The 12,231-nt window shown below is 35.9% G+C and overlaps 1 protein-coding gene across 1 annotated transcript in view; it reads right to left on the reverse strand.

Moving 5' to 3' along the window:
- PTPRD (protein tyrosine phosphatase, receptor type, D) overlaps positions 1-9,653 on the reverse strand; it is a 289,678-nt gene extending 280,025 nt beyond the window's left edge. The window contains 1 exon segment of the mRNA XM_009328051.1: positions 9,569-9,653. Within this exon segment, the coding sequence (XP_009326326.1) occupies positions 9,569-9,653 (85 nt within the window).
- Positions 9,654-12,231: the final 2,578 nt, after the last annotated feature.

Consider the following 12,231-nt stretch of genomic DNA (forward strand, 5'->3'; position numbering starts at 1 on the left):
CTTTCTCCAGCCTGTCAACACACTTTTTAGAATGAAAAAACAGGACTAGATTTGCACCGCATTATTAGCCTCACTAGGCCTATATATGTAGGGTTAATTTGCCTTTCTACTCCCATTCATTCTACCCTTGCTTTTCAATCAAAAGATGTTAGACCCTACTGCCTCATCTGAACACAATGAACTTTTTCACAAAAAACTTTCAGTTTATTTTCAAAATCATTACATTTAAAGATACTACTCTATTCTGGACCGTATTTTTCATTTTTAGCTGTATGGCCTGCATTTGTTGCTGCTAAAATGTGTGCTGTTTCACTAGAACAGGAGACCAAATGACTATTTCTCTCTGCAATCCATACATCACCTGCCAATGTTCTCAACAGTTATTTTATAGATTTTTCAAAGGATATGTGAGATTCTTGGAGGGAAAAAAAAAAATTACCCAGGTGGAACTCTCCTGGAAATGCCCATATATAATTAACCTTCACTGCCAAAATAAATTTAGAATCACTTTCCCTGGTTGTTTCTTCCTCCTTCTTCACATTTGCATGTGCCAAAAAAACCCCAAACCAGCAGTAGTGGAGCCTCCCTTCCAACCATATGCTGCTACTGAAGTGGAAAGCACAGAGAGCTTGAAAAATACACAGTAATTTAAAAATTAGCTTCTTAAGCACAAACTGGAACAAAAACTCTATCCAGTTAAGTTTCATGGACACATTTAGTTGAACAACTTATATCCCAATACAATAAATTTTAAACTTCCTGAACAACAGCCTTACTTGGGAAAAGGCTCTCAAAATTTCTTTTTTAGCAAGGAACTTGAGAATGTGGTATGCATTATGAAATTCTGTTATTTGCTATTACTTTGCACAGCAAGACCATGTCCAAAGTGCTGTTTACAGTCATGCCCCAGAATTTCTTGTAAACTGAAATGATCATTTGCCACATATTTGCATTCACCTTGTATGAGTAATTTCAAGTTTGAATTGTCTTTTATCAATATATTCTCTTCAATTATACAACATGAACTCTTTACTCATCAACTGATATTATAATTCTGCACTCATTTTTCTCATAACATGTACATTACAATCTTGTATAATTCAGTGAAAGCCATGGTAGCAATTTATACACAAGTTTATGTTTAAACCTCTTTTACAGCAATTTAAAGAAAGATGTAACTTTATTCTTCACATTGCTACCTTCAGAAGAAGGAAGCAGTCAAAGTAATTTAGTTTGCACCACCAAAAATTCATAAAAAATTGTGCATATTCCCAAAACTTTGAAAGGTTTAAATTAAAAATTATTTGCCTAACTATTTTGAATAAATACAGCTTCAAGCAGACACTATTTAAGACAGAAAGATCCCATATATCAGTGATTTTGGGGGGAGGTGGTTTCCTGAAAGACAGGGTGGAAACAAAAGTGAATGGTGTTCTTCCGATATATTTTCAGTTTTTCATAATTTGCTAAAGCTGTTGTCAGAAATTCACTGCTGAAACAGATGCCGCTACTCAAAATTTTATCTCCACTTCAGCCACAGAGGGTTAAACCTCAGATAAGGAGTGAAAATATTGTAAACCACCACAGTTGTTGTGCTGTGTGAATATAACCTAAAAAAATCTAGGATTTCTATATTGCTGTTTCTCCTTTCTTTTTCCCTAAGAAATGCTCTTAATATAAGAGTATGATACATACTTTTAGTAAACTTTTAAAGTATGTAGACGTGTTCTTAAGCAATCTAGCAAACACAGACATGTTGGAATTCCCTGCCAGTTCTTGCAAGGGATCATTAACGAACTATGTTCCTTTATCTGCCAGTGGTCATTACTGATGCTGCAGGGAATTGCACACAGTGAGATAGTTACCCATACTGAAATGTCTCCAGAAACACTTTTAACAGTTGACATTAATCTAAATAATGTGGTTTTGTCCATCTCTGTTGGGCCATTAAAATACAGCTCCCTTATCTAGATTTCTCAGTGTCTGGAAAGACTGGACACCCTCAATTTCCTGACTCTGGTTTTATATATGCTCCAGAAAATCCAAAAGATGTAGGGCTTTTGTACCTGGGGAGGCTTCACTGCCTCACAGTCAGCCACAGGCAACGTTGCCAGGGCTTAAACGCTTCTCAGAACTCCTGAGCTTGCAACTCAGCTCTGTTCAGTGCTCTGTTTTTGGGAGGTAGGGGCCTGCAACTACCCAAATTAACAGCAGCTGTGAAACAGACATGGAAGCAATCTTCAAAGTTGCAGAGATAAACTTACAAAAATGTTCAGAAGAACCATTCTGAAGTTTTCTTCAGTTTATTCTGTAGTTCAAAGCCCTGGTAAACTATATTTAATTATGAATCTACACTTTACAAAATACAGACAAATCTTTTGTTCATATTAAATTATGAAATTTTGTGTTATGTACAGATTTAGAGATAAACCAAACATCTTCTTAAAAATTACATGAATTGGTAAACTATATTTCTCAAGCAGCTCTCAATTTTGCTGTTAATACTTGATAATTTAAAGCAAGTTAAACAGATATGGTGGTAATTATGGCTACTCTTGGAATTGAATTATTCAAATTTGCTTTAATTTAAGGACTTGAAAAATAAGGGTTGGCTAAATCCTGGTTTATGCAAACATCCATATTATCTGTAGTTTCTATGACTAAGTCAGTATGTTTGGAATGATCACATAATGTTTTCACTTCCCCTGATTCTCCATCTCAGCTATCACATATATATTCCAAAGTCTTCACTTTGCTGCAGAGCAAAATGAATATATCTAGAATGGTTTGGTCTAACTAGCTGTTCCCCTTTTCTCCAAGACTAAAACTTTTGAGAACTGATGGGTGATTTACTTGTCATGTTTTAATATCATATTTAACAAATGCAATACAAAATTACTCTCGCAGTACTATATACCAATTTTCATAAAACCAACTGGAAAATGTCTTAGGGTTGAATTGTAGAGATCATATAAAATTCCTGAAGTAAGTATATAAAACAAAATTTAAAGCTATTTTTTTCAGAAAAGGCAGTCCATATTTAAACTCTCTTGCATACATCACCATTATTAAAAGAAATAGTAATGTAAACAAAGGGCTATATCTTACACAAAATGGATGCTCTCAGCACTAAGATATAAAGATAGACGATACTGAAAAAAATACCAATAAAGAACAGAAAGATTTTATCTTTGGATTTTACAGTTCTTGCTACTGCCCATAATTGAAAGCAATAATTGAAATAATCTCTTTAAAGATGTCAGAGTTTAAATCTAAATCTAATATGACAGAAATTTAGTCCTAGTTACCAAAGGCACACATACAAAAAAATAAATCATTTCCATGTTGGGCTTGCCTGCATATAGTGTTATGAATCTATATTGGAATAGGGGTTTTTTTCGTGTAAACCATGTATGTCCAGTTGCAAAACTTAACTATAAGAGAATTACTTTCTGTAAGATAATTACTTCAGAAGATCGATTTAGGTTGGTTTAGTGTTGTAGACAAGTTCTTAGAAACAAAAATTTCAATGTGGACTGCATGAATGTGTTTCAGCTTGTCAAAGAACATAAAAAAATTTTAAAGGGGAAGCATTATATTAGCATGGAAAAGAGCAGGCGTTCTTTAAAAGACAAAATGAAGGAACCAATGGAACAAGAAAAAAAACCAGAGGAAAAATAGCTGCCTTATGTTTGATTTCACCATTACTAAACTACCGTCTTTAGATCCTATCTAAACAAGAATTTGTCTCAATCACCCCAACAGTTGTTAAAAGTAATCACTGTCCTGTCAGCACTAAGTTTTAGCCCTTCCTGATCCTGGTCTAGAGAAGATAGTGAAGATTTTTCTATTAGACAACATGATGCTAACTGACACATATGCATCAGGAGCCAGAGAGCGACCTAAGCTTTATTCACATTTCAAACAATTGGGAATGGAAGCAATATACAATAAATGCATTGTTTATGGTTAGTATTTCTGTTTGCCTTTTTACAGTCAGCTGCAACTACTTCTATTGAATGAAGAAAGAATTGTGGCTTCTCTTTTAAAACAGCATCTCAAAAGAAGCAGCAAAAGAAAAATGTCAGAGCAGAAGCTATGTAACCAAGAATGAAGGAAAAGAATTAAACAGACAAAATTACTGGAATGCAGCAGAGAATTTGGAAGTGCTAGTGACCAGGCGTTTCTCAGGGTGGAGAAGGAACAGGATGTGCGCTGTGAGAATCAATTTAGTTACTAAAAAGCAGGATGCAGAATATCTGCAGAAAATTATTTGATTCTATTAATACAAATTAAACTTGTGAATTTCAAAAACTAGGATACTAGGAAAGACCAGGAATAAGCATTTTATATTTTACTGTATTTCTTTGAGCTCAGTGATTAACTTGACAACTCATCATTACAGAGGTCAGAAAGAGATAGTAGTATACCGTATTCTATAGTTTGAAAAGAAATCTGTTACGTAAGAGTCTCTGAAACATATATATGCTTCTTGTTTTCCAACAGATGAACCTGCAGAAAGCTTCTAGGTAGCTACTATTCTGCCAGTTCATTCAGAAAACATGAAAAAAACAGTACTTATGACAAACAATGTGATATTACTAATTTCTCAGTAGACGTAGAAAAGTATTACCTTAACACAGTTGCAGTCTACACCACTGAGAACAAGGCAGCCAATGATAAACACTGTGAACTAGCAGATTGTCCTTCCACAAACAAGAAGGCTAAACAAACATTTTCTTTCCTCAGCAAATTCTGTAACATCCTCTCACAGTGTGCATAGAAACTACAAATACCAAACATAAATGGAAGCAAATAAAATCATACTCCTCAAGTTTTTTCACTTCTTATACTTACAAGTAACACTTCATTTTACTAACAATAAAAGGTAAAACAGCAAAGGTAATTTTGCCACCTTTCAATTTTGCTTACTTTGCTCAGTCAAGCACAAGGTTAGTTTCTGGATTAACAGTAAGAATCAAACCTTGGTCACACACACAAGGGGCATGGTGCACTCATCCAGTCCACCAGGGAAGGGTTTTTTGGCATTTCCATCCTGCATCCCTTTGAGAGGTGGCCACAGGAGAGTTTATCAGCCCGTGCCAACACATTTCAGAGTTTGGGGTCTTACACAATGATGGAGAGAAACAAAGATGTCTCATTCCCTCCCTCAACTGTGAGGGTAGTATGTAAACAGAAAAGTAGTATGAAGGACTACCATCAGGAATCTCTTCAAAAACATGAAGCAGGCTTGCTACTAGATTCCTCTCATAGTGATGTCACAGTGAGATCAGAAGAGTATGAGTTCCTTATCCATTTGCAATTACTCTGGAAAGAATACAATGCAGTAGCAATGTCAGAATATACCTTCTCTTCTGTAGTACCTTGGTGCTAGCAACAGAAAAATGATGAAAAAAAAAAAAAGGAAGGCATGGCCTTTCCATGGTGACAGAGAAAAAAAAGACAAAAATTTTGTTCCCTTTGTCTCACCTTCTGTATTCTCTCCCCTCTAAAAGGAAATAACGTAGTCCTGCCAACTGTTTGTGAAGAAGTTCAAGAAGAGCCCTGGACAACAGTAGGGTCTGGGACCCTTTTACAAAGAGCTATACAAACAGAAGCAGTATCTGCAAGACTGGAGGGCAGACCAACTCCAGCAGAGCAGGAACTTTCCTTTAAGTCCTCAGGAAATCCAGGAGAATAGCTAATCATGCAAGAAGATGACACATCTCTCTGTGTGTCTGCATACAGAAGGCTCACTGATACTGTGCTATCTCTCACCCAGCCCATAAAACAACTATGTCTGTAGAAATTCAGCATATCTTCCAAATAAACGAAGTACAGTGTGTAAAAGTAAAATGTTACTGTGACTCTCAAAGAACTCCTCTTTTAGATTGGTAAAACAGAAAAACATTAATTTACAACTCACAGCTTATAATGCAATATTATGTGGAGCCATATAAACACATATATGGCACACAATTTCATTCATACCATATAATATATACCATTTGTATATACATATATAAATGTTTATGCAACTGAAAAGCCTGTGCATATTAATTACTTTATAATCACAGTCTCTTTCTTTAATCTCATACATTAAGACACAGAGGAATATGCTATACAGTTTTCAGCACTATATTGTAAAGGGAATGAAATCATCAAATCTAACTAGAATATGGGAGACATTGCATTGACATCTGGCTATCACAAGCCTCTTTGGTTTGTGTTAGGTGTATCACAACTTTTTAGTTGAAATTTAAACCGAGTCAGTGCACGTGAACAAAATCTTGCATTAGATTTTTCTCTCTCCTTTCAAAACCAATTCTTTCTATAATTCCTTGAAAAGAAAAGGAATGCAGGAAAGGATGTATGAAGCAAAAATCAGTTTCAACTCTAAAGTTCACCTTGTAAAAAAGAGAAGCCTTTTCCCATTAAATAAGAGCTAGCTGGATTAGATGAAAGCCTGACTATTTAAAGTGACTATTTCATATTCACCTCATACATGTAAGAGTTCGCTCACTTCCTGCATTTCACAGTACCACTACCCACATGGCAAAAACTCTTAACAACAAAAAACTAGCAAAGACCAACAGAAATAGAGCTTTCAAAATTCTAAACAAGTCAACAGTATTTTTAAATGATCAGGTGAGAAACTGCACTTCTGTTCTTAGAAAATTATATTGTGCAGCTCAATTCTCTCCTTAAGAAAATACAGAAACAGTAAAACCGCAGTTACCTAGTCTATCACTTCTTAGCATAATTGTCTGCTTATTCTCTATTCTGGAATGTCTTAACAGAGACTCTGACCTAAAATCTTGGCTAGTACATAGCACAAATGAGTTTCTCTTAAAGTATTTCTATTTCTTTTAAAGAAAAAAATAGTTAATGAAATTATTATTCCATTATACTTTAGTTCCAAAATTCTAGCAGTATTTCTCAGCTTTTTCTTAGTTGAAACTTTCTAATCTTTTAACTTTTTTTTAATCTTCTTAATTTTTTTATTTGTAAGTATTGTTAAGTTGCCATTTTCTCTCTCCTATTGGCTAATAACAACAAGATGCAATAGATACTACGTAATAACCATAGATGATACTGCAACATTATAAATCCCTCCAAGAAGATAATCTAATATATCCTTGTTTGGCTACCCTCTATTCTTGTAACTCTGCCTAGTAATACCTACTAATTACAAAGACAAATATACAAAATCATAAAGGATTAGTTTATGTGAGTTTCTCCAGCACAAAACTCAGCCAATCTGTGCATTTGTGAAGGATGGTCAGTGGTATTTAGGGTGGGGTGTTTCTAACTTACATTAACATCACTCCTGACATGTTATCTATTAGCATAACCACATGAAACTATTAATGATCACATAATAAGACAGTATGGTATAAACCAGAGTCTAAAAGGAATAGAAAAAAACAAGTAATTAATCTGTTATCTTGAAGAGACTTTTGCTTTGTTCTCCAGTCAAGATAGTACACTAGTCCTGTAAAGAATATGATTATGAAGAATCTGTCTTTGAAAACACTACTTATCCACTATTAATTAATACTAATATTGATATGTATTAATTCATCATTTTTACTCTTTCTTAGTTTCTTTTAAGACTGCATCTTGTTGTCCAGGCTGGTTTCACTGAGAGTAACTCCCACAAAAAGATGATCTTTGTGCATCTTACAACCTTTATGCTGCATGTGACACTCCATAGATTCTAGGCAACACCACAAACTCCTCCTAGCCCTGGCCAGCAACGGCTAATAGCTGACTTCTATTTTGTTTTATGTCATTTAAAATAAAAAAGAATCACAAGTGGAATACAGCAGTTTTGGAAAACCAAATCTGAAAACTCCCTTAAAAACTGTACTGGGACACCAGCCAATTTTGAAGTAAACTCCATGCTAACCTTCAACAAAACTATCCTCCTTCCCCACAGGGAAGAATGATGACAATGGGAACCTTCCCTTTAACATAACATGATTACAGAAACTGTACCTTTCTCTCAGAAGTACAGGACTAACAAAGGAGTTTCTGGGGTTTGACTGTCTTTTTGCAAATTGATACCTGATTGGAGTTACCAAAATAAAAAAAATCATTCACTACTCGCCCACAGGGAGTTGGACAGTCCATTATCTGAAGCAGAAAAGGTATACCAGATTCTAAAAATCTGTGTTTGCTAAGCACAGAATTTACTTTTAAAATAGGTGGTATACTACAACTGCAGGAATATCCAACATATGGTCCCACTTCCCAATTAATTATTTGCTGGTAAAGTGTTAAAATGTCCTTGGCTTCACCTTAGACACAATCATCCCAGCTGGTCATTATCTACCTGGAAAGGGGCCAAAGAATCTCAGCTGTCAGTACTCCACAAACATGTATGATTTGTCCTTTTTTTTTCATTTACTTCACATTCATAGAGCTACAGTTAAAAGAAGGAAGTCTTATTACACATGGAAGTGGAAGATTTTGTATCTCTTTTATTGTTGTGATTTAGCATATTTGGAGTGCAGGTGATAAGTGGAATCATAAGAACTCTTGCTTACGTGTTTACTGAGAACTGATTTATCCAACCTTACTGACACAGTTTTTATTCTTGTGTTCCTACTTAATTCAACTTTGTTTTACACAGATATGTGAAAAAACACAGAAGACTTCGAAAGTCAGAGCTGGAACAAAGTTATTGATTGGTGATGTATCTGCACAAAGCCAGGAAGATTCAATAGGAAAATATTCCTCAATCAAGTGAATGTTAACAGTCAGCTTGTAGCAAAAGTAACAGTCAGCTTGTAGTAAACCTGCAGGTCAACAGGTGGAAAGCAAATGGCTTTTCTCATTTGCACATTACTTCTGAAAGAAGCCACAGGACAGCTGGGAGAAGAAACACATGTAAACAAGGCAGACCTAATGATTTCCTAATTAGAAAGAAGATATTATCTTCCCATTAATAGGTAAGGTAATTGACCAAAATCCAACAGTTTTCCCCTCAGTACAAGTAAACATAGGTGTCCTTCCTCACTGAACTGTCACACGTTTAGGCCAGCCACAAAGTTGTCAGTTCTGCTTGATTCGCTTGGATACTGTACTCTGCAACAGCTGTCGGAAATAATACATTAGAACAGCTGTTGTGGCAGTTACAAAGGGCATGGAATTTTAATTGGACTGGATATTAATTGGGGGGTGGAGTCTTTTTTTTAAAAAAAAAAGAACAACGAAGTTAAGAAAGATATATTCAAAGAATGACAGATGTCTTTAAGGGATTTGACCCATGTCTGGTAAGCAAGGTTGGTCTTTGTTTTGACTATGTAACTTTGTGGCAACAGTCTCCACCATCTGAGCAGGAACCATTACTTGCTTAAGAAAAGGGGCATTAAGAAGAAAAATAGTAAGGAAGTTGCATAAATAATCCTTTTCAAAGACTAGCTGTGATCTAGAGAGGACCTCACAGTGTTTTAAGAATTGCTCAAAAGGAGACTCATTCCAAGACCCTTAGTAACCACCAGCTGAAAACAAAACTGTTCATCATGGCCAAGACCTAAGCACAAATGAATAATAAGCTTACTTTCAGCATCAGCATAGAGTAGCAAGCACAGGAGCACCACCACTGGCCTGACTACGTGCATCATCCAACAGCTTGGCACCAGCATGCTTTGGCAGCCTTGTTCTCACTGGCTTAGAAGCCACTGCAAGTCTGTCCGGTCTGAAATTTCAGATGAAGTATTTTCAGAGCCTGTAGAACAGGTAAGAAAAAGAGAAAAATACAGTTAGCAAGAATAGGGCAGAGACTTCCTGCTTTTTTTTCTAAGCATTCAAAATTTGAGGCAAAACTATTTCAAAAGACAAATGGGGAAAGGGAGAAAGAAAAGGAAATATGATTCATTTCAGGCTACTGGCATATACCAGAAGATTCAAGGTACAGTATATGTTAGCACTGTTCCAACATATTTCTCAGTGCACCTTTTCTACCATAATCAAGCATCTGTTACACCCTGGATCTTTTGTTGTATTCAACAGCACCTTCTGAATCAAAAGAACTGTCATTGTTAATGAAGTATAATACATCGCTGGAATATGCATGTTGCAAGGAGGAAATCAAAGCAGATTCGATATCCAGAATAAAAAGTCCACTTGCAAGCAGCATACTGAGAGCTGATGCCCTGGCATTTGGTAAGAATAACACAGCAAAATCGGCTTCGTGAGGTGTTCTTAAAGCTAGACATCAAATGCTAGCATATTGCATAGTTCAACAACTCTCGAAGGTTAAAATTCCTGTTGCGATTTCCTGTACGTATCTGAATTATGCCTAATAGAAAACAGAAATCCAGCATTGAATAAAGGGCTGAGATTCCAATTCAATCCATCTCATTTATTATGATGCGTAATTGAATATGATACACTGGGAGCACTACAGCTCAAGTACCTGACTTAAAAAAGCAGTGTCTCGTTGTCCAAATTTACCACACCTGAGCAATAACAGAAATTAAGAAATATAAAAATATTTTTCCCTCTCATAGGAAATACTAGAGATATTCCCAAATAGCCTGATGTTGTCACCAAAATCACACTGAAATGTAATTTTACTTTTTGAAGGGTCTGCAACATACAAATTTCGGCAAGTTTGATACTATCTTTTTCATTACCACACAAGTGGTTTCCATGCAGTGAAGATAAAAATCAAAAGGGCTGAGAAAAAATTATACTAATTACCATTCCACTAGATAGATCTTACAGATTTGTGGGTGGTATAAAGAGCCCATTTTACAGTACAGTGCAATGCTCAAAGAATCTACTCAAGGAAGAAAAGACATGAGCAGCTGTTAGAAATCTATGGCTGTTACGAATCTCTTTTGTAAAACTATCTTTTGAATCAGCTACTGCCATCAAAAAAACACAAGCCTAAGAAATCTTCATAGGCAAAGTGCTGAAGGCACTACCTCCCCCTTTTCATTGCTACCATCTTCATGCCAGCATTTCAAATGACAGCAAAGTCCATGAAACATCAGTCCTGTTGGACTCAATCTGCGTCTGCGCAAGTGTATCAGAGCCAACGGCTACATAACGATTCCAAAGCTATCACAAAGATGGAGATGTATGAAATGTACTTTCAAGAAAGAGGCAATTTTGATTTTGCTTATTCTATACTGCAGGTGTTACAAGGGAGCCCTGAACTATCTCCAAAGGCAGCTCACTTGTGGACAAAACTTTATCTTTTTATTGGCACACAAACACACTAGCTGACATGTGAAGGTGAATGGCAGAAATGTGATGGGTACTAAGATTTGTGTCTGAACCATAAACTGCTCCCTTTAGCAAGGGAGGAAGTGGAGACAAAACAACACCGATAATTAATAAAGGGAGCAGAGGAGGGAAAAAAAAAAAGATGACCACAAAGGTGCTTGTTTTACACAACTGTTTTTTCATGACGCACTGGAGATAATTTTCACACATTTCAAACACTCCCACCAAAATATTAAATGTGGTATCTAACAGAAAAAATATTATTTTCTGCTTGGGAAAAAATGGGGAATTTTAAAAATCTCATGATCCTGGTATGTGAATGTGCATTTATCCTCTACAAGCTGTCTGTAAATGAAAAGATGGATCACAAAACCTGGCAAATAAAATGTTGAGAAGGAAAAGGAGCTTCTTTTTTTTTTTTTTTTTTTTGTTTTAATTAAAAACCCCATTCCATTCTCTCACTCTAAATGCACATACAAGCACTTAGGAATACTGCACTCATTGTCTCTGCTTTAAAGGTGATATTCATTATCACTCAGATCATAAAAAACAAAGCCCTCTATTTCCTTTCTTTGCTGCTTCCAAGTGTCATGGCTTTAGCTAACCTGAGAAATATACTAAGGTTTCCAAAAGACCCTTTGCCTGTTGTTTTTCCTCTTCACCTGCTTATGCCTCCATAGCTAACTTCTAGTATTTTAAGTCAAGTAAACAGAAGCACTTGAATAAAGATGGCGGGTGGGTCCCTTTTCTTTCAAGTGAGTTGAAGATATGCTGTTAGTGGAGGCATGCAGAAGATGGGCTGATAACACTAGAGGGAAGCAAGCCAAGAGACAACCAGGTGCTATCAAGGTTCTCCACACAACTCTGCCTCAGCTTTACCTACAAAAAACCATAGCTTCAGCCAGGGACCCTGCTACTGACAATTGTACCAACCCTGGGATTGAAAATCATCTGGTACGTAGGTCTATATTTGGCTTATTGGTGAAA

This window comes from Pygoscelis adeliae, unplaced genomic scaffold (assembly GCF_000699105.1).
Source record: "Pygoscelis adeliae isolate BGI_AS28 unplaced genomic scaffold, ASM69910v1 Scaffold45, whole genome shotgun sequence".
Classification (NCBI taxonomy): Eukaryota; Metazoa; Chordata; class Aves; order Sphenisciformes; family Spheniscidae; genus Pygoscelis; species Pygoscelis adeliae.